This window comes from Gobio gobio (genome assembly GCF_949357685.1).
Source record: "Gobio gobio genome assembly, chromosome: 6".
NCBI classification, from domain to species: domain Eukaryota; kingdom Metazoa; phylum Chordata; class Actinopteri; order Cypriniformes; family Gobionidae; genus Gobio; species Gobio gobio.
This window is the reverse complement of record NC_137102.1, coordinates 16295552-16323472: the sequence shown is the minus strand read 5'-3', so window position 1 is coordinate 16323472 and position 27921 is coordinate 16295552. Positions and strand designations below refer to the sequence as shown.

General features: G+C 36.8%; 3 protein-coding genes across 3 annotated transcripts in view; 1 reads left to right on the top strand and 2 right to left on the bottom strand.

Moving 5' to 3' along the window:
• arhgap29b (Rho GTPase activating protein 29b) overlaps positions 1-7462 on the bottom strand; it is a 41912-nt gene extending 34450 nt beyond the window's left edge. Inside the window, exons 1-2 of the mRNA XM_079820334.1 lie at positions 7295-7462; positions 5260-5610 (exon numbers count right to left, since the gene is read on the bottom strand). Coding sequence (XP_079676460.1) covers positions 5260-5530 — 271 coding nt within the window. The 5' untranslated portion in view covers positions 5531-5610; positions 7295-7462. The remainder of the gene's footprint in view (positions 1-5259; positions 5611-7294) is intronic.
• Positions 7463-8383: 921 nt separating this feature from the next.
• Positions 8384-21528, top strand: abcd3b (ATP-binding cassette, sub-family D (ALD), member 3b). Its single transcript, XM_079819849.1, has 23 exons — positions 8384-8728; positions 8926-8962; positions 9157-9255; positions 9345-9433; positions 9799-9868; positions 10995-11092; positions 12493-12616; positions 12724-12780; positions 14177-14319; positions 14410-14479; positions 14568-14637; positions 14977-15074; positions 15340-15431; positions 15532-15623; positions 16192-16261; positions 16402-16465; positions 16576-16653; positions 16748-16813; positions 16913-17002; positions 19714-19833; positions 20203-20307; positions 20479-20535; positions 20627-21528. Exons 1-23 carry the CDS (start codon positions 8622-8624, stop codon positions 20702-20704), a joined length of 1974 nt encoding a protein of 657 aa, XP_079675975.1. The 5' UTR covers positions 8384-8621; the 3' UTR covers positions 20705-21528.
• On the bottom strand, positions 21420-26130 carry f3b (coagulation factor III, tissue factor b). Its single transcript, XM_079819852.1, has 6 exons — positions 25895-26130; positions 25566-25689; positions 25222-25412; positions 24927-25105; positions 24652-24817; positions 21420-23476 (listed from the first exon to the last, which is right to left on the bottom strand). The coding sequence occupies exons 1-6, from the start codon at positions 25962-25964 to the stop codon at positions 23343-23345; spliced, it is 864 nt and encodes a 287-aa protein (XP_079675978.1). The 5' UTR covers positions 25965-26130; the 3' UTR covers positions 21420-23342.
• Between the last annotated feature and the right edge of the window lie 1791 nt (positions 26131-27921).

Here is a 27921-nt window from a genome sequence, read left to right as displayed (position 1 = left end):
ACGCACAACTTTACCATTTACAGCGTGTGCATGCAAGTATGTGTTATTGTAGCTAAAATACACTACTTGACAGTTTCAAGTGTCTACTAGTGTTTATTTTAAAATGTACATTTATTTTACTTTATAACGTGTTAAATATAAAGGCCTGTTCACACCGGCACGATTTTCGCGCGCGTTTATCGCCGACGTTTAACGCCTCGTGACTAAACAATGGGCGCCAATGTGAGTGTGCACACCGACGCGTAAAACGCCAGGCGTAAAAGCGTCATTTAAAAAAAAACGCCTCGGGTTACTGCCCGGTTTTTTTATTTTGACGCGGCGCGTAAAAAACTGGCCGACCAATGAGATCCGCGCTTTTGTTCACGTGCCTGGAGCTGCTGAAGTGACAGTAAAACACGACTTGGTGGCGCTCAAGCACAAAATGGGTCTTGCCGAGCACACACTGATACGACGAAGAAGTAGTAAGTAGACAAAGAAGAAGATAGGCTGCTAATGCTGCTTGCCAGTTAGCAAAAAGTGTGTGAATGGTTTTGCCATAGACATAATATATCTATGGTTTTGGCAAGCACGTAAATACTGTCTCTCCTCTTCTTCTGTGTGACAAGCGAGTGTCAGAAGCGTAAAGTGCCGCAGCACCACCTTGTGTACCGGGAGCGCATCTACTGAATGTGCACGTTCACTCGGCGCAACGCCAGTGGAAATCGTTTGGGTGTGAACACTCAAGACGCGCCGAAAAACGTCACGAAAAATGCTGGCGATAAGCGTGTGCAATATTCGTCCCGGTGTGTACAGGCCTTAGCGCGTTTTTCTTACAAAAACCCATTGATTCGCTTCACAAGGCCTTTATTAACCCCCCCAGAGCTGTTATAATGGATGGATGGATGCACTTTTTGGTCATATACACCTAGGATGGCTTGAGGGTGAGTAAATTATGGGATAATTTTCATTTTTGGGTGAACTATCCCTTTAATTGTGATAATAAAGAATGACAAGTGTCAAAACTTGTTGTAGAAAACTGTTAGTGTACTACACTTTAAACAAGTAGCCTAAAAGCAAATAAAAAGGCCAGTGCACCTTAAATCAATTCAGTATGTTTATAACAAAGACAAACACTAAGTGTTGTTATCTGAACTATGCTAAATCAAATGATATTAGCTAATTGCATGATTTGTATTATCTTAGAACTATACATTTGGACATTACTTTGACACAGTCACCTTGTGATAACGTAGAAACATGCCTTTTCTGTAAAGCTGCTTTGAGACGATATGTATTGTGAAACCTAAAAGTGCTACACAAATAAATGTGAACTGAATTGAACTTCCTTGGCTGTTATCACGGCACTTTTCAAACTCAGAGCACTTAAGAGAAAACTCTTCTTCAAAACAGAACAGCACATTCTTTCAGCCGCCCACATGATGAGCATCAACAGGCCACAATACACTCCATTCGCTCTGGACGTGCTTCTCTAAAATCACAGAGGGAATTATTTGATATTCAGCCCTTCCAGTAAAAAACACCCCACCCTTCTGAATGTCCAACTGTCACGGGAGTTCAACATTACACTAAAAACATCTCAATGTTTGATTCAAAGAAAATCACGCTAGGCTTAGCTCTCAGTTTTGTTTTGACAAGAGAAACAACCAAAAAAGTGACATTTCTCACAGGATGTGCACAGCATCGGAGAGTTTTACTGGGAAAGAACATGTCAATCAGAAAGAAGGAAGGTAGAAAAACATTCGACCGAGAAAAATTTGACTATGACAACTTTGCACTTCTTACAAATTCCCTGGCTGCCAGAGAGTCAAACAACCAAAACGGAGCGAAAAAGTGTCAGAAATTTCAGCGAGGAAGAGTCATTTTTCATGTGTCGCACACCTAACAACAGTCAATCGAAGGAACAAGTGAACATTTGTTCTGAAGGAATGCGGGGTATGCAGGAGGAGGGGGCTTCATGGCGGAGGAGGAATCACCGACGAGAAGAGTTTGGTCGCACAGATCAAAGTGATGAGCGAACATAAACCCTAACGGAAAAAAAGCACTTTTCTGATAAACACTTCACGAACCACTCGTTCTTTTTTTTTGTTGCTTAAATTGACACGTTGCGGCTACAAGTGTCTAGAGCAGACGTTCAACGTGACATGCATTCACACTGCAGAGCAAATAAGCATGCAGATGAGTTCCTGTAGCGTTCCTCCTGGCTGACGTGTAGATCGCAGCTAGCGTTAAATAACAGCCAGGGAGGTGAGGAGAGCTGTGTGATGATCAATCTCTGTGCAGACAGGCTGAATCCATACATTTAGAGGGTCAGTGAGCATCTCCTCTGCTGAGAGGGAACAGGGCAGTGGGAGAGTGGGGAGGTCAAAAGCTTGTGCTTGTGGGAAGTGTCACCAGGCTGCTTGACAGAGGGTGGTGTGAAGTATCTCATTCATCAGTACTCAACCAAACAGTTTAACATTTGAAATGAAAAGCAGGTAGAATCCTTTTTTACAGGGATGCTACACTGATTGAACTATTGGGAAAGAGAATTAGCTACTCATATTCAACAAATAGCTATGCACCAAATCTTTATCCGGATTATAGAGATTATTCAATGGTATTTGTGTTAAGTTTTTGTATAGCAACTTTAACACTTGTCAAATAAAGTATTGAAGTTATAATACAGTGGTACAAAAGCCTTTTTTGAGAGTGTTTTCCCCCCACCTCAACCCACTTCCTGTAATGCTTTGGCAATACATACATGTATGCTAATAAAATGATATGCTAATCAAATTTTAATTAGTGTGTTATACAGTTATAATCAAGCTACAGCAGGATTTTGTGATGTTTGTCTAGTGTTTATCTGTATGTCTAGTATAAGTAACACAAAGCATAATCGAGCATTTGAAGGATTAATATGCGTTTTGCCGCATCACCTCCAGCTTTTTGAGCATGCGCACAATGCCGAGGCAAACTAGAGTCTGATTAACGCACACATGCTGTGTGAAGTCAATCGGTATATCTACACTACCGTTCAAAAGTTTGGGGTTGGTGAGAACTTTTGAAAGAAGTCTCTTGTGCTCATGAAGGTAGTTTTTCTCAAATGAAATGGTAAAATGCTCATTAGGTGGCCCTCAGTGGCTCTGGAGATGACGTTCGTGCATTCATGTCCTTATATGAGACGGCAGAGATGGAAACATGCCACCATCACACGCGACTCTGAGTGAGTGTGAGTGTGTGTGAGGTAAACCGACATTCATTCACACAGAGACACGCATGATTCATATTTAAATAGTCTTTTTGCGGTTTAATATTCACAGAGATGCATTCTCGGGTACCGAAATTTGGTACCGATTGATTTAATGTGAATCGGTACTCGGTAGTATCGACGTAATTCGGTTGGTGCCCTTAAAAGTACAGAGTTCGGTACCCAACCCTAGTGCTCATCAACGCTGTATTTATTTGATCAAAAATAGAATAAAAACAGTAAAACTGTGCAAAGTTATTACAATTTAAAATAGCTGTTTTTCTATATATATTAAAATGTAATTTATTCCTATGATCAAAGCTGAATTTTCAGCATCATTACTCCAGTCTTCAGTGTCACATGACATGATGATCCTTCAGAAATCATTAGCTATGTTTCCATCCACCTATTCTATGCGCATTTTGGGATATCGCATCAAAAAATGCTGAATGGAAATAAAAACGTATGCGCTCGTTTGAGTCGGATACATTTTCTATCCGATACGAAAACATGCGCATAAACTACGATGGAAACGCATTTACCGAATAAATTCCTTGATGCGCATAAAGAAAATCATGAGACTTTCGCGATGTAACAGCATAACTGTAGGCTACTAACCAGCGGAAATATCTTGTTTGAACAGCATCTGAAATGCTGTTTTGGTCTTTCAGAAGTCTGTTGTCAAAGATGCTCTGTATATTTCCCTCCTAGAACTGTCTTACACGACTGTGTTCCCAAACAGCACATCTGCCTCTGAAAGCATGACAACACGTTCATTGAGACGCACGAGTTTCTCTGAGACGCAAATCATTTATTATATACGAAAATTATTATATATGGTGGTTTCTTCTATGTTTCTTAGTGATTTTTTAGTGGTAGTTTATCAGGAAGTGACGATAATGTTCTCTTCGACTCACTGGATGGAAACAGTGCTTTATTCGCAAATGTTCTATGCGATATTGCATTTTTGCGCATAAATTACATTCGCAACTTTGGATGGAAACATAGGTATTGATGATTTGATGCTCAAGAAACATTTCTTGCTGTTATCAATGTTGAAAACCATTGCTGCTGTTGTTTTCCAGAATTGATAAATAGAAAGGTCAAAAGAACAACATTTATGATTTAATGAATCCATGATGAATAAAAGAAAATTGTTACTAACCCCAGATTTTTTAAACTGAAGTATAGGTTTGTTAGTCCAACAATGCAAAAAAAAACAGACTGCAACAATTTTAATGATGGGACTAAAGTGTTTAAAAGACATTTTAAATATAATAATTACTGACTGAAATATGACTGAAAACAAACCTTTGCAGTGTGCATAAGCATACTTTGGCAGAAATAGCACATCTAAAGTTGTCACACAGTGACCACCATTTTAAGTGGTGAAATGCTTTTTGCAAAGAATAAAAAAACCATCATAATTCCCTACTGGGGGTGGGGACACTTTGGCTATTCTTAGATGGGAAAGCATTTAAATGTGTATAGACCACAAACCATAATTGGCCAGTCACTATCTATACTCCACAGCTCTGTCATAAATGCTGCATTTATTTACTGTGGATGACTATATAATAAAGGCCTTTCATTCTTTCAACTTTTCTCTAAAAAGGAAGAATCTAACAGGAACATCATCTTCTAGCTGTTTCTAATAATGCAGAACAGGAACATGTAGATTCCCATAAAGTACTGTACCTTGAAAAAGCAAACAACAGACACTGTGTATCATGTGTAGTCATATCTATTCGAGAGGGTGGGGGTGTTTACCACAAGGAGGCACATTTCAGAGATGCCTTGTGCAGCAGAAAAGAAACACTCTCAGCAGGATGGTCAGGAGTTTACCCGTGGCATCCTGACAGACGTGGCACTCCTCCAGTGATGGGAATGAGGAACACCAACACAACTGACACGACTGACCCATTGCACATTTATAAGAAGCTGATATGTCATAAACAGCGATTACCACAGCTGTAATGCACAAAAACACGTTTGGAAGCATATGAAGTAGCAATAGTTAAGTAGAACCTCACCTTGGGAGTGAAAAGCCTCCTTTAGGCTCAGCAGCACGTCAGAAAACTTGCGCACATCATTGACCAGTTGCATGATGTAGTCGGGGTCTCCTCCTGGGGTGGTGATGGTATGATCCAGGCCCATTGCATTGAGGGGGTTCGTCTTAGAGCTGCGGCCCATTTCTCGTGTTTTGTTGGACCCGGGAGACAGGGACTCAGGGACGTTAGGCTGGGAGAGACGAGCACCGCTTGCCAAGCGCTTATTCCCACTGTTGCTGCCCTGACGGAACATTCCAGCAGCCGCTTCTGCCGTTACTGAGCCGCCTCAGCCGCAGATCCAAGCGCCCTCCTGCCAGTGGAAAGCTGAGGGCACTGTGGGAGAAAAAGCTCATGATCATTAACAGCTAAAGCGAGCATACAAAGATGGTGGAACCTAATATCAGGTGCCTCATTTATAAACCTGTATAGAATGATCTTAAATGTAAAAGTATGACCGAAGTGTTTCCGAAATGATTTATAAAATGTATGCACCAAAACATTGCATCCCTATTTGTAAATTGCAGTTCATCTTCAATTCAAGCACAATGTGTACAAGGTCATCAACTCCACGTACAGAATGCCCAGAAATATCTCTTTATTAAGAAACATTTGTTATTATTAAAAATCTTGAAAACAGCTTTTGCTGCTTAATATTTTTGTGTAAACCGTGACACTAACAGCAGTAATGGCTACTGAAATCAGCAATAACAGATGTAATATTTATGTAATAATATTTCACTGTATTTTGATCAAATAAATGGTGAGCATAAAAAGACTTCTTTCAAAAAACCGTATTGCCTCCAAACTTCTGACTATTATATCGATTTTTTTTTTTTCCTCAAGAAATAATTAATGAATTCTTTTTGGTGATTTAATTTTCACAAAGCAGTTAAAATGTTGCTGATTTGCCAATATAATTAATTATATGTATGCATATTGTGATTGGCTATTTATCTTTACATTTTCATTAACTATGTTGGATTAAATTGTTTAATTACTGCTATATGAGCACACAAAAAGACATGCTCTCTAGGTGGCGTGTACATAAAAATATTTTCATGTCAGTTTCTGCCTTTATAAATCCTGATTTGTTGCTTACTTTTGACATATGATGAAATCCATGCAATTTAGAATCAAATCCGATCCCATGTATATTTTATAAATGAGGCTCCTGGAGTAGTAATTGAAGGTTGTAGGTTCAAATCTTGCAAGGGTGATCCATAAACTATCACTAATTTCACCTTGAATGAGACTCGAGATGTATTTTAGTCGATTAAAAAAACATATTTTTCTTAATTTACATACTGAAAGGGGTAGTTATTTAACATCTTGTCATATTACAAATGCTTCAAATTATCCAGAGTTGCTTTTCTAAGCAAACAGTAACTTTATATTTACAACCAGTTTCCACAGCACCAAAAGTGCACTCATTCAAGCTCTTCTCTATCATTATGATGATCAAGGAACAAGCCTGACACGTTATCAAAGAATGTATCATTCATCCACATGTAAACTGTTTTCTTGAGCAATGTGATTACGTGCCTGCTTTTGTCTACACGTGACGCACGTCTGCTGCAGAATGCGAGTAATGCACCGATCTTTATCATTTAACAGGGGCTTGACATCTGTCACTCAAAACTAACCCTCGCGCCTGTGTTCAGTGATATGAGAGGAAATGGACAGAGGAAAAAACATGGCCATTGGGTGGAGTATGACCCGCTATGATTTATGTCAGAATTAAATGTTATTTTGGCTTATAACGTTTGGCTCTTTAACGGAGCATGAAATAAGTCAAATCACTTCTGTATTAATCAAATCCTGTATTTAATTTTCCGATTATAAAGAGCACATATGCGTTGACAAACCGAATTTAATTCTGAATACTGTACTGTTTCTCCACTTAATAGCTGCTTTACGTTAACGTTACACTTTAGCGCTGCTAGCTAACCACTTCACACTTACAAATCTTTAATAGTTAGTAGCTGTGTTTACAGTGTCTCAAACGAGTGGTACTTACTTGAATAGTTCATGGGGAGCATCATACCGCAGAATTATGAAGGTAAATCCTTTGTAACTACATAAAATAAGCTCAAACGAGACGCTCGCCGACGGACCGCTCTTCACATCACATCATAACTGACGAGTGAAAAACTTACTGAGGGACCGACTGACTCAAAACTTACTCACGTGACCTAAAAGCAAACTTCCTATTGGCTGGCGGAGTGCTTTGAACAATCCGCTTGTTTTCCTCGTCAAAATTGCATGTGCTGCTCTGAGACTGTCGTACAGTGATGTAGATGTATCATGCAATAAAAATAGATATAAAGACTCGAACAGTTTTTAAATGAATGTTTTTAGGTTTCAGAGCACACATTTTAAAAAATACAACTAATTAAATTTACATATTGAGTCGATATGTGTTAGTATGGTTCCACTTCATATAAGACAACAGTAAATGCAAAGCTGAAGCGAAATTACAAATGAACAAATATTGGCAGTAAAAATAAAAGTAAAAGGGCTGAATAATGAACAGGCTTAAATAATAATAAATAAATAAAAACTGATAAATGTACAATTTATATTAAAATTGTATATAATTTATAATGACGATTTAAAGGGATAGTACACCCAAAAAAAAATTTCATTACTTATTCACCCTCAAGTTGTTCCAAACCAGCATGAGTTTCTTTCTTCTGTTGAACACAAAAGAAGATATTTTAAAGAATTTTGGTAACCACACAGATGACTTCCATATTTGTTTCCTTATGGAAGTTAATGGGTGTCGTCGACTGTTTCATTACCATCATCCTTTAAAATATCTTCTTTTGTGTTCAACAGAAAAAAGAAACTCATACAGGTTTGGAACAACTTGAGGGTGAGTAGTAATGTCAACATTTTCATTTTTGGGTGAACTATCCCTTTAATACATACTCGGAGACTTTGGCACAAATAGCTAGATTGAATTATATCGGCAAAAGATGGGTGAAATGGTGAAATTATAAAGTCTATCCTGATTATTGCTACATCACAACAAAGGGCGAAAATATTTTTAAAACAAAAACATGCCAAAAATGTAGCAAGAGAAATGATGCCTTTGAAGAATGACGTGACTCTGACGACACCTAGCGGCTGAACGTTTCATTGTACATCCGTATGTGTGTCTGTGTGATAATTCCAAGGTGTGCGTGCGTATGTGTGTTTGTGTGTTCTTAGGCATGTGTGGACCTATAGAAGCTCCCGGATAACAGTCGTGCTCTGAAAAAAAAAAAACCCCGGAGGAAATCCACTGCGTGGGTCCTGCGTTGCCCGCCGTCGCTTCCTGATTGGTTTTACAGCGAACTAACATGGCGGCTGTTAGTAAGCATCTGACAGCCGGCAATTTCTCCATCGCAGGTGCTTTGGTGTTCGCTGTGTACGTATTAAAACAAAGACTTTCTTCGGAAACCAATGGGTAAGATCATTGCTTCTTGTGCCTGTTGCCATTTATTTGCCCGCTTTCCGATAACCTCTTCGACATTGAAACATCATTGACATGGGACGCATTCATTTATTCAGACGTTAACACGCTTCTGCGTTACATTGAAATTCAAGGTGGCTTATTTCAAGGCTTGTTGATTTCTCATGCTTTACCCACGTGTTCATTTATAGAGGGAAAGGGACATCAAAACCACTGTTGGACAATGATGTAAGTAAATTCCTTAGTCTAAATCGAAGTAGCATGCTTTATCTAAGATCAGTTTTTGAATTTGTAGTATATTAGGGAGTATAGGGACCCCCAAAATGCATTCAGGACCCCCAAAATACATTCAGGACCCCCAAAATACATTCAGGACCCCCTAGTTGAAAATGTAGACTAATATATTTCAATGACATTTACAGAAGGATAGAAAGACAGACAAGGCTGCGGTGGACAAGGTGTTTTTCAGGCGCATTTGTAGTATCATGAAAATCCTGCTGCCACAGACCTTTTGCAAAGAGGTATGTTTTTTGCCATTATGTATTCATTGTCATTTATTCTCACTGGCTGGCTGGTCTACAGCTGCATTATTGGTTGTTTTCTATCCTAGTCAGGATATTTGCTTCTGATCGCTGCCATGCTCGTGGCCAGAACCTACTGCGATGTCTGGGTGATCCATAATGGGACCATGATTGAGAGGTATGAAGATTTTAGATCCTTGATCACATTTGCCATTTTAGTTGTAAGATCACAATATCCCATGATTTTGTGTATTTCACCTTTTTTTTAGTTTAGTGGATTTCTCAGTGGTTGGATTAGGCTACCTCTGGGTGTCGTTGCCAGCAGAACATGCCCGATCACTTAAATGCTGTCTTTCCTGTTTTTCTTGTACTGTGTGTAGACTATGAGCACAAAATTACACTTCTTCAATTTGTTTGTTTGTTTGTGTGTGTGTGTGTGTGTGTGTGTGTGTGTGTGTGTGTGTGTGTGTGTGTGTGTGTGTGTGTGTGTGTGTGTGTGTGTGTGTGTGTGTGTGTGTGTGTGTGTGTGTGTGTGGTTTGCAGTGCAATTATTGGACGCTCGTCAACTGCTTTCAAAAGATACTTGGTCAACTTTATCACAGTCATGCCTTTTGTAAGTGGAATAAACTTTGCACTAGTTTCTGTGTCCAATTTTACAAGTTGGTTGACAAACCGTTATTCATATAATTTATATAATAATAACATAATGCTTAATTTCCAGGATTAAGGATAGAATATTTTAATAAAGGGATCATGTCTTATCATATTATTAAAGGGTTAGTTCACCCAAAAATGTCTTTATCTGTCTTTAATTACTCACCCTCATGTCGTTCCCGTAAGACCTTCATTCATCTTCAGAACACAAATGAAGATATATTTTGATGAAATCCGAGAGCTCTCTGACCCCTCTATAGACGGGTGTTTAATTAACACTTTCAAGGTCCAGAAAGGTAGTAAAACATCGTTAAAATAGTCCATGTGACTGCACTGGTTCAACCTTAATGTTATGAAGCTATGATAATACTTTTTGTGTGCAAAAAACAAACAAAAATAATGACTCTATTCAACAATTTCTTCACGTCTTTGTCAGTCTTCTATGCAGTTTACGTTGGCCAGCTCCTGCGTCAGCATCACACGCATGCGTCGTGGTGCTCCCGTGAACCGCTTCGGCCAATGGTAAGCCGGCACTCTGACGTAGCTCGGAAGCGCTGCACTGTATTTACTACGTCAACGGCGTAGGAGACTGAAACAAACGAGAAGAAATGGTTGAATAAAGTCGTTATTTGTGTTTGTTTTTTGTGCACAAAAAGTATTCTCAACGCTTCATAAAATTAAGGTTGACCCACTGCAGTCACATGGACTATTTTAACGATACCTTGAAAGTGTTAATTAAATAGCCGTCTATGGAGGGGTCAGTGAGCTCTCGGATTTCATCAAAAATATCTTCATTTGTGTTCTGAAGATGAACGAAGGCCTTGCGGTTTTGGAACGACATGAGGGTGAGTAATTAATGACAGAATTTTCATTTTTGGGTGAACTATCCTTTTAAAAGGGATCATAACATAGATCCTTTTTTCTATAAAATGTTATTAAAATGTAGTTAGCATGTCATAAATAGGGTAATTATGCATTATTTAAAGGTCATGTATTTACATATTTTAGTGCCTGTCGTTTTGTCTTTTCTTTTGACAGATTTATTTGAGAAACATTTTTTTATGTCTTTTTGTCTGACTCATCAGATATCTCTAGTGAATAACTTCTTAAAGCTGGGACTCAACCAGCTGAAGCTGTGTTTCAGAGTAAGGCTGACCAATCAACTTTACAATGACTACATGACGTAAGTTATATTCGTTAAATGGTGAATGATGCTTAAACTGAATCCAGCGTTATCATATTTCTGTTCTGTCCGTTTTCTGTTCATATCCATTTTTAGTTAACTCTATTAGCATTTTTACTCTCTTTTTAAACAGTCTTATACAGAAATCAGGGTTGTGCCATTCAAAACTGAATAGCGAATGTTTTAATTCAGTTTACACAATTTCTTATTTTGAAATGTAAACAATGTAGTGTTGGCGTAACAAATCTGATTATTTTTTGATGTAACGAGTAAAGTAGCACATTACTTTATAAATTTACTCATTCACAGTTGAGTTACTGTTTTGAAAAAACAGTTACTTTTCATTTTTAATATTTGTTTTTAACTAGTAAATTCAAATTCTCTTCTCCATAATGTAGAGCGTTAGAAACGCTCACTTGTGCATGTACGGGAACGGACAAAAAGTAGAAAAGTAACACATTTTAATAGCATACATAACTGTTAGAGTCAGGAAATATTCTACGAGGTCAGAATATAATTATATTTTTAAATGTGTTTTTAAAAGAAAATGAAGGTGCATGTTATAGCAGGGATGGGTAACATCGGTCCTGGAGTGCTGCTGTCCTGCAGAGTCCTAGCTCCAACCCTGATCAAAAAAACCTCACGTTAGTGATCTTAGCAATAGAGGGTGTGCACTGACGTCACGTTCCCACTGGAACATGCCCCCTCATCCGGACTGAGTGGCAAAAAAGCTTTTGCATGAATGGGTTCTATAGGGGAAACTGCGACTAAAACAAACGACAATCGGTTTAACCTAAAGTTTGGTCTCCATATAGTGTTTCTTACAATTTACCAAAGATCCAGTGATCCATGGATATTGACACGCAGCCAGAAATAGTGTTTTCCGACATTTATATGAGCCTGATTTCGACGCCGGGGAAATGCATAAAGCAATTTTGCCTGTGAACGCTTTATATTAATTCAATATAGGTAGGTCTAAATCAGGGTTATCACTTATCAATGTTATATATATATATCGTCATTTCGTCCAGCCCTAAAACTTGTATCGTTTTTGTCAGTGTTTATTTAAGAAACTTTCAATCATGCAGAATATAAGATGGTAAATATTTAACTGATGAGTTGTCAATACAATATATAGGGTATGATTTTACCCCAAAATTCAACATATTGACACAAAATGATAACTGTAAATCTACGTTTCGCTGCCTGGAGTCCATTAGAAATTAAAAATGAATGCAAAATATTGTAATGCATTACTTTCTAAATAAGTAACGTAATTAGTTAAGTTTCGGGGAGAGTAACGCAAAATTGTAAAGCATTACTTTTAAAAGTAACTATTATATATGTAAGTAACTAGAAAAGCATTGATGTATGTTTTATAACGCTATATTTTACAATAGGGGGTTCACATACTATCAGATTGGCAACTTGGACAACCGCATTGCCAACCCAGACCAGCTGATAACCCAAGATGTGGAGAAGTTCTGTTGCAGTGTGGTCGACCTCTATTCCAACGTCAGCAAGGTAACACAAAGCAACACATTCTGTTACTGTATAATATAACACATTTTTATCATTCTGAACTATATATTAAGTTTAAGACTTCTTGATTTTTTTTTTCTTCTCTCCAGCCTCTACTAGATATATTAATCTACATCTGCAAACTGAACACAGCCATTGGTCCTTTTGTAAGTGTCAGTTTTGAATAATTTACCAGCAGTGTTGGGTAAGTTACTCTTAGAAAGTAATTAATTAGTAGTTATTAATAACATCTTCAACAATGTATTAGATTAGATCAGTGGTTCTCAACCTTTTTCCAGTGATGTGAAATATTTTTTCAGCCAAGTACCCCCTAACCAGCGCAAAGCATTTTTGTTTGAAAAAAAAAAAAAGACTTAAAACAGAGCACTGTGCCATCAGTGTCTGATTTATTAAACTTAGAACAGATAAACACATACAAAATTCTAACATTTGAAAAAAAGAAACAATTTCGAACATTTTAAAAGATAATAATCAATTACTAAATTTATTGCAAATATTTCTCATCACTAAAATGTAGTGATTGAAACTAATGTAGTGAAAACAGTGACCATATTTCTGAAATGGAAACTAAAATCACTAAAATCTCATTTGTTATTATATTTTAATTAAAAAACAGGGACAATAGCTGCTGTATGTTGTTTGGGCGCTTTTTGTCCAATATATCTGCGTTGCGGATTGTTTGGAACGAGCTGTAAAACAGGGACATTTCCGGGGGCAACTCCAGTCGGGGACATTACATTAAAAACTGGGACTGTCCCTGGGAAATGGGGACGTCTGGTTACCCTGTCGTTGATCCAAGTGACTGACAGGTGATGCCAGGTGGCATATGACAGGTTGGGTCTAACCATCCTGGTATGGGGGAGACTCTAGGTTTTTAGGATAATGAAATTGAATAGCCTACTGAATATAAAATTCATTTTATGAACATATATACTTATATTTTCCTGAAATATTTATTAAATAATTATTTTAAAGGATTTTTGCATGAATGCTACTTTTTAAATATATGTAGGCTATATTTTAAAATCTCACATACCCCCTGGAGTGCCTTCACATACCCCCATTTGTGAACCACTGGATTAGATTGTATTAGATTATCAGAAAATTATTACATTGCTTTTTACTAATTACTTTCTAAATTCCATAGCAGAATTGACCAGTTGAACAATACAAAGATAGACAGGAAACGGCTCTTTTAAATCTTCCAAATAAATAATATAAAATTGCATAAATTATTCCAAAACAGAGTATATAAAGGGAGGTTACATTAAAAACACACATTTTAAAACACGTTAAATCCACTATTATTTTATATAGAATTGTTCTATAGTCTATACAGTATTTAATGCAATTACATCAGAAGTAACTGAAATTAAATTACACAAAAATGTTGAATAATCCCTTACTTTACTTTTTCAATGGAAAAGTAATTAAATTACAGTAATTAATTACTTAGTAATGAGTTAAACCCAACACTGTTTACTGGCTAATTCAGCGCCTCAGTCCCCAAGGTGTTTGAAGCATCTTCCTGGTTCTCTGTAGGGACCTGCTTGTTTGCTGAGCTACCTGATGTTCTCCGGTCTGCTCCTGACAAGACTGCGCAGGCCGATTGGCAAAATGACCATAACCGAGCAAAAGTATGAGGGGGAGTACAGATATGTCAACTCTCGTCTCATCACTAACAGGTATCTATGGGCCTCCGTCCCTTTGTCTGGATGTTTGTCTCCTGAGGTATTTTATGAAGAAAAATGCATGATTTCTGCATATTGTTTCAGTGAGGAGATTGCGTTCTACAACGGCAACAGGAGAGAAAAGCAAACTATTTATGGAACCTTTCAGAAACTGGTGAGGAAAATAGAAAGAGTTTTGATATCCGTTATCTAATCCATACACAATGTTGGTGAATCTTTCAGTCAGACTTCTTGTTTTTTAGGTGGACCACTTGAATCGCTGCATACACTTTCGTTTCTCAATGGGTGTCGTGGACAGCATCATAGCCAAATGTAAGCATTTTAAAGTCAACGAAATGTATCTCTTTTTGCTTTTTAATGCCTGTTTCAGGTCTTAAGGTGAGCAATTCATGTTCAAATAATTTCTTTAAAATCAAAATTTAATTAATGTAGTATATAATAGTCATATTAAAGTCAAATTCAAGTCTGGATCCATTCTACTTTTTTGAAAATATGTCACATTATGAAAGTAAAATAGGCTGCAAATGGCAATGCTGACATTAAAAGTAGACTTACGTAGAGTATTTTTAATACAGGCCCTCGAATGAAATGATCATTCAAATGAATTTAAAGAATCTTTCATGAGAAACACATTTTCTGATGATTCTCTAGACATAGCCATGGTGGTGGGTTACCTAGTTATCAGCCGGCCGTTCCTGGACCACACGAACCAACGGCATCTGACCAGCACATATTCTGAGCGATTGGAAGTGAGTATGAATGAACACAGACAAAGAGACTGTTTAGTAAGACTGATATATTTTGTTTTGTTTTCAGAAAGAAATATCAATACCAGTTTAAATCACTTCTACTATACAGTGGCAATGTGCTACTTTATGGAATGTATGTGCTTGTAATTACTGGCCTTTATCTCTCTTGTCTTTGTAAAATTGCTTTATTGGGTCAATACGGATTTTCTTAGATAAATGTTTGCACAGAAGATAGAAGTTTGTCTGTGTTTGTTTTACGCTGCAGGACTACTACCAGAGTGGGCGGATGTTAATAAGTTTGGCACAGGCCCTGGGAAGGATCGTCCTGGCAGGCAGAGAGATGACCAGACTGTCCGGGTGAGTGCTCAACCTCCAGTACACTTGCCAGTGCTCACCTACTGTCTGTCTTTTGTCTTAGTATATGTGTGTTCATCTGGAATCTGAATCCTTTTATTAGGTTCACTGCACGAATTACAGAAATTCAGGATGTCCTTAAGGATCTGAATTCGGGCAGATATGAACGGACCATGATAACACAGCAAATCAAAGGTCTGGAATATTGTGCATTATGTTTTGTTTTTAAACATTTTATGAATTTTTGATATAAAAGATGTCTCTATGAATTGTATACTAATAATACCGTTAATACGGTAATAATGCGGTCTGTAATTTGCGGTAAAATGCACACTTATTGGATCGATAATAAAGTGAAACAGTAATATTGTGAAATACTATTACACTTAAACATTTTTATTTTGACATATTTTAAAATGTAATTTATTTCTGTGATGATAAAGCTGAATATTACTCCAGTCTTGTGTCACATGATCCTTCAGAAATCATTCTAATATACAGTTGTGCTGCTTAATATTTTTGTGCAAAACCATGGTCATTTTTTTCAGGATTTTTTTTTATTTAATTGAAAGTTTAAAAACCGCATTTATTTATCTTTTTTTAACATAAATGTTTGCTGTCACTTTTGATGAAGTTACTGCATCCTTACTGAATAAAAGATCTTACTGAAAGATTTTATGAATAGTAATTTTCAATGTTATTATATTTAGTGCATGTGTGTCATATACAACAATATTTCTTTTTTGTTTGTTTGTTTTCACAGATGCAGCAGTAGAGAAAATCCCTCTTACCCTCGGGAGAGGTGAAATCATCATTGCAGACAACATTATCAAGTAAGTTATGTAAAAAAACGAAACAAATATCCATCAAGCCATCATGCGTTTGTGTAATCCTCAGTTTGCTGAATGCAGACGTCGTGTCTGACCAGCATATCATCAGTGTTTTAAGTTGAGCTGTATCCTTTCATCCACAGGTTTGAACACATACCTTTAGCAACGCCCAATGGAGACATTCTCATCCATGACTTGTCTTTTGAGGTTACTGCTCCATGAATAACATTTTCTTAGTCTAAACTTGTTATTTAGATTGTCAAACAGGGTTTTGCGATCTGGTTTTGGTAATTACCATCTTCCCTCCTTACATTAAGGTGTCATCTGGGACAAATGTGTTGGTCTGTGGGCCCAACGGCTGTGGGAAGAGTTCCCTCTTCCGGGTGCTGGGAGAGGTCAGAGCTGTTTTCAGCAGAAATATGTGTCCTTAGAAACCTCAGTGATTTTGTTATTGTTGTTCACTTACATTGTCTTTCTTTGCTTCCCAAGCTGTGGCCTTTGTGTGGAGGACGGCTCACAAAACCTGAGAGAGGGAAGCTCTTCTATGTTCCTCAGGTGGGCCTTTTCACACTGAGGTCTTTCATGACAGCAGGTTAAATGTGAAAATGTTCTCCAATATATTTTCAATGTTCATTTGTTTGTATTTTACTTCAGAGGCCCTATATGACACTGGGTTCCCTGAGAGATCAGGTGATTTATCCTGACACGCATGAAGACCAAAAGAAGAAAGGAACATCTGATCGGGTGAGTTTCATAATCAACTGGACAGCAACCATAGATGTTATGTGATAAAGGGTTAATTCAACCAAACAATGTTGTTCAAAACCCTGAAGACTTTTGTTCATCTTCAAAACACAAAGATATTTTTATTTATTTTTTATTCAAAGAGATTTCTGTCCCTCTACTGAAAGTTCTAAAGTCACATGATCGCTTTATATTATGAACAGATTTAATTTGTTTATTCACATAAACATTGATCAACAAACAAAGCTCAAATGTACTTGCTTGACATGTGAAAACAATGAGGTTTGTTCTCACGTCACGCAAGTACATTTAAACTTTTGATGACCTTGTTTGATGTGATCTAGGTATGTGCATTGATCAGTTGTTTATATATTAAATCTGTCCATCATATAAAACAATCGTGTCTCTTCAGAAGACTCAAACTGCAGACTACTTTTACGATCTCTTTATGAACTTTTTGTAGTGTCAAAGTTTGGGAGTAATAGACTTTCAATGGAGGGACATAAATCTCCCAGATTTCATTAGAAGGGTCTTCATTTGTGTTTCGAGAATGAACGAAAGTCTTATGGGTTTAGAACGACATGAAGATAAGTAATTTATAACAGAATTGAGGTTTTTGGCTGAATATGCCTTTTAAAACAATAATGTAAGTTCTGTCATTGTTTATTCACCCACATGTCTCTTCAAGCTCCAAAAAGTACAAAAAGCAGCATAAAATTTGTCCATGTGACTTGTGTGCTGTATTTCAAGTTTGCTTCTCAAACAACGCTATCATTAGCCTGGATTTAACATTAGCCAGCCGAACTTAACCCCTTTTGGGGCCCTTTAGAAGTTTTGACATGCTCTTACATTTGTGGGGGTTTTTTTCAGTTGCTTATAAACACATTAATGGCAAAAGTGTAATTACACTGTATTCCGCACAAACTGGGCTACCATAATATCTAAGCAACATGTAGGTACATGCTTGATTTTTGAGAGAAAAATGTTTATGCATGATTTAAAAAAAAGAAAGAAAAAAGTTGTTTTAAAATGAAGGCCTCAAAACACACAATAGATATGTGTTCACAAGACTTTTGAATAATAGGTGTATTTGCATTGAGTTTTTGCTTCAAACTGATGTGAGAATCATTGAGCCTACTCATTCACATAAAACAATACATTGATTTAAAATTTGCAGACAGTTTTTCTTCACAAAGCCAGTATGCAAGGAGGCGTGATATCTTATGAATAATGATGAGTATCACATGAGAGGACAAAATAACATAAGAGCCCGCATAATGACCTGCATAATGAGCTGCATAATGAATGAGCTTCATACCTGACTGAGAGAGCAAAAAAATGCTCTTCTTATTTAGTTGAAATTGTACTTATCTAGTAAATGCATCTTGATTTAAGAATATTTAAATATTTTGACTAGAAACGAGACCAATTACTAAGAGCATTTCAAAAAAAGTTTTTGAAAGTAGTCTCATGCTAAAAAAAAAATAATAATAATTAAAATTAAGATACAATTTATACAAAACGAAATTCACTTTTAAAGAAAGCAATTCACTTTCTACAAAACAAAAAAATTCACTTTCTACAAAACAAAACTCCAGAATCATTTATTTAAAATGTAGTCATCAAAGGCCTATTATATTTTAAATTATCAAAAGATTTGACTACACTTAAAAAAAATGCTCTTCTTATTTAGTTGAAAATTGACTATCTGAATGAACGTCTTTGACAGAGAGGCTGCAGATCGCGCATCATGTTTGTTTTCTTTATTTAGCAAAAAGCAAAACATTTTGTTTTTATTGTGACTGTACAAAAAAAAAAGAAACTTAACAGATTATAATGATGTATAGTACTTGCCTGAATGATAAAAAGCGACAGAGTTATTTGATTCTCTTTGGCACTGATAAGAAAAAAAGAGAGCTGATCGCACCGGCGCGACCGCCAACTCGAGGGGGTTAACCCCGCACACAACATTTCAGGTCGGGAAGTTCGTTCTGGACTTGATCTGTTGTGGAGCAATGAGCCAGAGCTATGCTCGAACCAGAGCTGTTCGGACCAATCAAATTGTCAGGGCGGGCTTTATACGATAATGGACAGATGATCAACAGTAACGTAACCATCCATGTCACCAAAGAGCGCTTGGGTTGAATTCGTTCTAGTCCTAAACGGAGAACTTGTTCGTATATGCATTCACCTTTACTATATCTCTAAAATGATGATCGTGTTGGTAAGTACTCTGTGTATCATTAAATTCTTTTTACAACACCCGGCAAAGATCGTTTACACTCATCATCTTCTTCTTCTACTTCTTCCAGCGAGTGTGCAGTTGAGTTCTGTTGACAACCATGCGTCGCTCAACACGTCACTTACTCTGTTGCTCTGATTGGTTGTAGGTCTATCCAATTAAGTGGAGAGGCATTTCTTTCCTGGTTCGGTTGAAACACACCTCATAATCATAGCCCAATGGAGCAGTATCAGACTCATATTCTGACTAGAATCTGAGTATGACGACGTCAGGCTAAACTATCATATGATTTCTGCGCAAAAAATCGCATTTTATTTTGGAGCTTGATGGTACACTTATGTTGTATGAATTTAGAATGTCTCGCTGTGTTTCACATGAATAAATATGGAGGAAAATTTGTATTATTGGGTGAACTGTTCCTTAAAGGAATGTGCTTGAATAATATAATATATTGTGTAATTGTGGTCAGGTGCTGAAGGAATATCTGGACAATGTCCAGCTGGGACATATCCTGGACAGAGAGGGCAGCTGGGAGAGTGTGCAGGACTGGATGGATGTCCTCAGTGGCGGAGAGAAGCAGAGGATGGCTGTAAGCTCTGGTCCTTGCATTTTCTGTTTTTTAAAATTGGCATGAAATGGAAGTTGTGATAGTATTTTCTTCCCTATTGTGACCTATATCTGAGTGAAACGGCGTCTCGAACATTAAAAAAATATAGGGCGGGACTTGATTTCGTCCATTAGGAATTGATTGGATGGTTATGGTTTGCTATTTATGATAAAAAATAATAATAATTTAATGTCAATTTTGATTTTATGGTGACTTTAAACTTGCTCATTGCTCTCTTTTTTTGGTGAGACAGAGACCGATAGTAATGTGGCCTATATAAGATCAGAGAGCCCACATTTTCATATCTTAAGGAACCTCATGATGAACTTAACTCTTTATTGAATTGCACAGATGGCTCGTCTGTTCTACCACAAGCCCCAGTTTGCCATTCTGGATGAGTGCACCAGTGCTGTAAGCGTTGATGTGGAGGACTTCATCTACAGCCACTGTCGTAAGGTAGTCAGATGTCATCTTCTTATTCATAATTAATGCAAGTGGTCACCTCACCATGCTCATTTTCTGTCAGAAGTGAGGAATTCAGGAATGTATTTGTTGCTCCTCTGGGAGTTTGCTTCAGAAACATCTGTCTCCCTGAGCTCAGCTGGAATCATCTGTTTTCTCCTTTAGGTTGGCATCACACTGTTCACAGTCTCCCATAGGAAATCACTATGGAAGCATCATGAGGTACAATCATCATAAAGTTGGCAGAATTCATTAGAAAACTTGAAGTAATGTGCTATGAAGTCTTAAAAATCGTTGTTTCTCTATTCTACAGTATTACTTGCAGATGGATGGAAGAGGAAACTACGAGTTTAAACCCATCACGAAGGAAACGGTGGAGTTTGGATCATAATAATAATACTGGGCCTTATTCATGAGCAAATCCTTGCGTAAATCATTCACAAAGTGTTTCACAGTTAAATTATTGCATGTGAAAATTTCTGCAAGAAATTTGCTCTGCGCGTTTCATGAATGAGGCCCGTCGGCACTAAATGTGGAAGTGAAGCAATATCATTATGAAGTTCTGAACTCTATATTATATGATGTTAAATAGAACTGTTTTTCTTCGTCTGAGGAAAGGATTGTAACTCTGTGGATAAATATCTCCCAGGGAGAGGTTATCTCAAAAGATTTTGGTAAGGAATAAAATTGGGTTTGATATCCTTTTTAAGAATCAAGCATTTGTAATATAAAAGTAGTGATATATGTAGTTGGTTGGTACTTGATTTATGTTTTGAAACTGGAACAGTCACTGGGATGTTCATATGTATTACGGAGTTGTCCATAACATACTGTTTCATGCCACTGGTACATTAATGAGCTCACAACACCAGGGAAATTATTTAAGTGTAATGATCAGTCATTCTAAATTGTATTTTATTTTAAGAGATAATGAAGTCTAGTAATGTACATTTGAGAACCTATTGGATATTTATGTATAGTATGTGCATACATAGTGCCTTACAGACATGTTTTACTGAATTACAAAACATACAATGAAATCTGTGTGATTATTTCAAAAGGAAAGAAACCTGAAATCATTGTTTTATACCAGCTTTTTTGGTTTTGACATTCACATGTGCATTCAAGTTTATTCCTTGTTTCAAGTCAAAGTCTTTACATTTTTTAATTCGCTTTGGTACTATTTTCACAATTAAGGTGTACATTTTCAAACTGATCACAGCTAGTCATTCTTTCAAACCCCGATCTCATGCTTTCATTCAGTTTTACATATTTTCATTGTACATAATCCTTTTTTTAAAAACACAACATCGTTGTGATATGTGATGAGAACGTTTGGTTTAATCACCGAAACAACAGTATGATCTTCATTCAAATCAGTACTTTCAACAATCGGTTCATTCAGTAGCAAACAATGCAATATACATGTTTCAAATCACCCTTGTTGCTGAATTAATTGCACTGATAAAGCTTATATGCCACATTAGAAAATACACTTACATTACCTAACTTATGTAATTCAATCCATAATGTAATATATCTAGTGTGTTATCAAAAGGTGTGATACAGCCATGAGGTTCTGTGCTAGAACAGTTTGCTGACAATTCAGTAAATGTTCTCACTGTACCATATGACTAAATCTATACCGTAGTTGACCTTTATAAGGGTGAGATACACTAATGTGGCAGTTTCTACCATGGTGATCTGTTTACAGTATCACATGGCATACTGTAATGTAAAATGCTGTATTGATGACATCCGTCTCCTTTCTTCTGAAGCATCTCTGATCAATCTGATGCTATACAGTCATTGACCGTTTCCTCTCCCTTCACAAATTGCAAATCTCTGTCTCTCTCACACACACACACACACGTGCACACACTTTGCACATAGTGGTTATCATCTAAAATAAATCACTTTACATTTGGTAATCCATATTGGATATTGCAAACCAATAGAAACGGTCTATAGAATCAATATCTGTAGAAATCTATAGGTGTACCAAATGATTCATGGATTAACCGTTAAGTTCAGTTGGCTTAAATAATAGACCAATGTAACTGACGAAGAAGAGATACAAATCAAAAGTTTGATAGTAAGAGCTGTTTGAAAATCGGTTACTGTGAATGAAACATGTATATAAATTAAACATGTATTTTGTGTATTGTACTAACACACTTGAAAATATGCTGACATGTTTGGGGGAAAAGGTGAGCTTTTGATTATCTGTTATGATATTAGTCCTATGAGTTTTGAAAATATAGGCCAACAGATTTCTTGTAAAATTGCACCAAAGCAGTAGTAGAAAAAAGGCAAGACTTTTGCATCCTTATTAGCTGACCACAAGGGTGAGCTACTGAGCCGAAAATGCAACACTATTGGCTTCACGTGTGTGTTGCACAAACGTTCCTTGTCTTTAGGGATTTTTTTTAAACAAATAGTTGTAATTTTTAGTTTGCGTTGCACAATCTGAACTTTAATCTTTTTTTTTTTTAAACAAAAATACTTATAATAAGAGCACAATCTTCTCCATTCTTCCTCATTTTTGATTGTGCAAATCCTTTTACATAAGTCATTACACAGCATAAGTCAATGATGGCACTAAAGGCCAGAGTTTAGTTTTGCTACCTCTTACAAAAAATAAATGTGTATAAAATGAAGTATAATTTATTTGAAGGTTCAAGAAGTATCATTTACATTTGAAAAAAATATATACTTTATGCACGTTAAATATTTTCCCTCTAGATATAAAACTATACATATATAAAAACACAGCAGCAGCTAATACCCATGCATTTCTGAAGAAAATAATAAATAAGACCGTTCAATAAACAAAATACACCGTTCTATTCATTCATAAATAAATTAAAAGCAAAAGTCCGATATGTATAACATATCGTGTAGTGTTAGTGTTTCATAGAAACCAGTCCAGTGCTGCACACACACACCGGTCCCTCTCAGCGCAAAAACGATAACAGTCCAGCTGTACGTCCCGTTCTGGGCTTGATCAGCAGAAAAGTTGGATTCTTCTAGACTACGGTTTCCTTGGCCATAGTTGTTGGTCTTTGCGCTCGTTTACAGCACACCACAATCAGAACGATTACAGCAATTACAAAAGCCAGTATAATGAGCGCTACTCCTCCAATCACAGGCAGTCCATACTCTATGGAAAAGAAAAGAGGAAGAATTTTATACATCATTACCACAATCTATCATTTGTTTTAATGGAAAACTTAACTATGTGGCATGTTGGTGTGCGATTTCAAAACAGCATTTGATGAAGCAGTATAGGAAAGAGCAGAGCACATGCATCATGGAGAACGTAATGGAAAAGGATTTTGGCCATTTTAAAATGCCTGACACATAATTTAAGTTATTGCTCAAATCCAGTTCATGTAACAGTTCTATGCTAGTTTGTATAAAGGTTAAATGATACATAAAAGGGTCCAAGAAAAGGAAAAATAAAAACCTTTTAGAAAATTATATTTCATAGAAATCAACTATTTGTGTTGTTAGTTTCATTGGTTTGGATTTTTTTTTATACCATTTCAACAAAACTTTACATTTAATGACTTTATAAAATGTTATAAAGTGTTTATATATATATATATCGCGTGTTGTTTTCTAATTGAAATTGAAGTGTATGAATTCATGATTATTAGATTTGTGTATAAAAAAAAAGAATAGATTTTATATATATATATATAAAACAAAGACATATACATACATTTTATATATAAAATTTAAGTTTTATATATAATATACATTTAATTTAATATATAGCCTAGAAATCTAGACGCACCCTAGCGGCAGAAAATGTTATACATATACATATACATATACATATATATTTTTTATTTTTATTTTTTTTACACAAATCTAATAATCATGAATTCATACATAAATGTATTTTTACTTTAATAAAAATTAATGGATTAAAAAAAAAAATTTTGAGTTTGTAAAAAACACTGAAAAGTTTAAATTTAATGAATTTTTAAATATATACACATCAATTATTAATCCATATTTAGATTTTTAAAACTTCAGGTTCCCACACAGCTGGATGGAGTCAGTTGAGCACAGCTGTCGTTCCCTGGTCAGTTTCTGACTAATGGCAGTGTGTCATCCTCCCTCCTCTACTCTGTTGGCTGACCCTGATCTGGCCATGCTTAACAACCTTCCTGTTTTCCATAACACTTGAATTATAGACAACTAAACTTTTGAGCAAAACTTGAATCATTCAGAATATTTGGATACGCCTTGTCGCCTTCCTCTGTCTCTCAAATGAATGCAACAACCCCGTAAAATGGCAACATTTTAAGTCTTCTTAAAACTTACCCGCAAACACGGCCTTGTGCTCCTGTGGCGAACACTTGGGGAGGCTCCACTCTCCAGTCATCTTGTCTCCTTTACGGGAAGGTATATACGCAGCCACGCTGAAGCAGTAACTCTCACCCTCATCTAGCTTTAAATATGCTCTGCTCTCATCCACAGTACGAATTTTCTGTAAACATACAAAGCAATGTGAGAATTGCAGTTGGAGGGCATTTAAATAAAAGCACGGCATGAAATCTTTAATAGTATCTTCGGCTGGTAAACGTGCCGACACTCACTTTTCCCGTGCTTCCAGCCTTGTTGTATGCAATTTGGTACTTGAGATTTTTCTTAAAGATGTCACGGATGTTCTGAGATTTGCCATCTTTGTGCAGAGCTGTGATGGGGTCTTGTATGATCAGCACAATCTTTTTGTCCGCACTCGTCGTCAACCTGAACTCAGGTCTTCCAATTAAAGCTACAAGAAACAGATCGAAATTATTATACAACTGCTTTAAATCAATTTCGATGAAGGAGGTAATATTTTTCAACTCTACTAGTATGCACATTGAGAATGCATGGTTAGACACTCACTGTCATTATAAGGGCAGAATGTCTTTGATCTGGTGTATGGAGGCTCCACATGGTCAGAAGTCATCCCGCGCAGGGTCTCTGAGAGCACTTCGGCGGAATAAACCCCCTTGATTTCCAATTCATTGGTCAGGTCGCACTCCGTCTCAGTGCTTTTGATGCAGTGAGGGTTTCTCTGTTTGTCCCTACCAACTCTGAAGAGAAGAAAAAACATGTTGGTTAGGATCACATGCCAGTCATGTGCACACATTTATATTACTTTGTGCTGAATGTTGATCACAAAATAATGTAATATGAACAATACAGAAAAAGACCATGCTGTTTAAAAAGGATATTTCAGTACTTGCCTTGAGAATTCAACTGTATATGTGTAATTGACAGGTTTAGGTCCCCACGATAGGATTGTTTTGAAATTGTAAGATGACCACGACACATTTGTTGCTTTGGTAAGCTTGCCCACCTTCACTGATGCTAAATGAGAAAGAGGACATCAGTCAGAACAATACAGTGTGAAACACATCATGCAGCTGGTTTCCATTGCATCCAAACCTTGAGATACAACAAAACTACATATCTAAAGTTCACAGATATACTGTACTGTACAATACTATGCTACAGAATGCCATACTAGAAGTAAACAGTTTAAAACTACAACCCTAAAACAAAGATTTCTTACCTGGGGATCCGTTTACGAGTGTTAGCCAGGCAAGAAAAAGTGCCGAAAATATTACACTATTGCTTTCCATCGCTAGTGATAGCAAGCAGTCCAATTTAGGCGTAAAATATTAAATCCAAATAATCCCTCTGAGGAGCGTTGTTTTATTAAATCTTCCACTAAAGACCTGCTTTTATAGCGTGTGTGAGAGGGAGCTCAGGCGCTGCCAGCCACAGAGGAGACTCGTCATGAGTCACGAACGGCGCTCCGCCCCTTTCTTAACTTTGGGGTTTTGTCACTGGCTGGGCATCCACCGTAACGCGCTCCTCATAACCATATATGGTTATCCGGGTACCGGTTTAATGCAGATAATCCAAAATCCATGCACGCACTAGAACTTTTGAGAGACGCATGCTTGTAGTTTTTGCCATCTCATCAGGTAGTTTAGTCATTACACAATTTTGTGTTGTTTTAACTGCTTTTAGACAGGTGAATAGGCTTGCTTAATTCAATTTAGTTGTGTTTAGCTAACAATCAACACGTTTATTTGCTATGTAGCCTATTTTCAATTGTAATATAAAATAATTTAATTAAATTAATAAATGCGATTTTTGTGAAAGTGAAAATACTTTTTTATATTATGTATTTATTGTATCTGCACTATAAAGAATACATTTCCATAAGCAGGTCTTCTCAAAAAGGCTTTTCTTTCAGTCAGTCAGATGTTCCACTCGTGTGTGCCATCTTGCGAGGAAGGATCACTCTTAAGTAACTCTGTGGCTGGCAACGAATATCCTACCAACTGTGGAAGATTTGTAACCACAGTTCTGTATGCCTTGGCTTGTTCCTGTGCCTCTCTGACTTCAGTGCATCATGAGCGAGCAAATTCATCACTTTGGAAACGTATTATGTCTTAGAGAGCAAAACTTCTAGTCAACCCTAATAAGTATTTCATGTTGTGTCAACCCCGTCAGTTTACCCACTCTAAAAAAAAAAGGCTCGTAATCATAGGGGAACCTTTTTTAGTGCTATTTAGCACCAATTTTGGTGCTTCAGTGGTTCTTCAGCGGTTCTTCAGAGGTGCTATATAGCACCTTAGTCAAAGAACCGGTGAAGAACCTCTGAAGAACCGCTGAAGAACCTCTGAAGAACCGCTGAAGAACCACTGAAGCACCAAAATTGGTGCTATATAGCACTAAAAAAGGTTCCCCTATGATTACGAGCCAAGAACCATTTTTGGTGCAATATAGAACCTTTTTTTTTTTTTAGAGTGTAGGGCAAAATATTTGCAGGCGGCCCCTTTCTTCCCTCATAAGAGGCTTAGGCGGACTGCCCGACTGCTGGGAAAACCATCTTGGCTCTACTTGCTTAAATTATCAAAATCCCAAAGAAGTATTATGAATTTTCTTTTAAAAACATTTCCTTTTTAAGCATAAATAAGGAGAAAAGCTGGGCCTGATTTGATGGAAATGCCATGGATAATTTGTCAGATCTAAAGCATTTAGCAAGTCTGTTAATTCACGCATGTGTAACGAAGGAAAGATTACAGTTAATTTATCCTTCAGAGGAAATGGATGGCAGATGATGAGATCAGTTTTGGCTACATCAAAGAGCTTTATGAACCTCTTGCTTCTTAATAAGACAGGCTTTGTGCCTAAAATGAGAAAAGGCTGCTTTTCTAATAGCCTCTGCTGTCATACATGCGCCAAATAAAGTGATCTATTCAAAGCACAAAGAGTTTAGAAGCAGAGCAAAATGGCATTTCTTACTGGTCATTACTCTGTGATGATGCATATGACTGATTAAAGTCAGCATGAAATGGAAGTTGTGATTTTTTTCTTCCCTATTATAACGTATATATCCAAGTGGAAAAAAAAATGCAGGACGGGACTTGATTTTGTCCATCAGGAATGGATTTGATGGTTGTGGTTTGCTATTGGTCAATCTCATGTGATTGGCAGGTTGTTCCGCCCTCATGCCAGTCAACACATCATCAGAGAAGAGATGAGATGACACTGCAAGAGAGAGGGGAAGTTATTTTGATTAAT

Excerpts from the sequence above, each read along its gene's own strand:
- abcd3b (XM_079819849.1), top strand. The coding sequence starts at position 8,622 with ATGGCGGCTGTTAGTAAGCATCTGACAGCCGGCAATTTCTCCATCGCA. Across the intron at positions 8,729-8,925 it reads CTTTCTTCGGAAACCAATGG|AGGGAAAGGGACATCAAAAC; the intron begins GTAAGATCATTG and ends GTTCATTTATAG. Across the intron at positions 12,781-14,176 it reads ACACAGCCATTGGTCCTTTT|GGACCTGCTTGTTTGCTGAG; the intron begins GTAAGTGTCAGT and ends GGTTCTCTGTAG.
- f3b (XM_079819852.1), bottom strand. The coding sequence starts at position 25,964 with ATGGAAAGCAATAGTGTAATATTTTCGGCACTTTTTCTTGCCTGGCTA. Across the intron at positions 25,690-25,894 it reads ACTCGTAAACGGATCCCCAG|CATCAGTGAAGGTGGGCAAG; the intron begins GTAAGAAATCTT and ends TTTCTCATTTAG. Across the intron at positions 25,106-25,221 it reads ATTCTGCCCTTATAATGACA|CTTTAATTGGAAGACCTGAG; the intron begins GTGAGTGTCTAA and ends TGTTTCTTGTAG.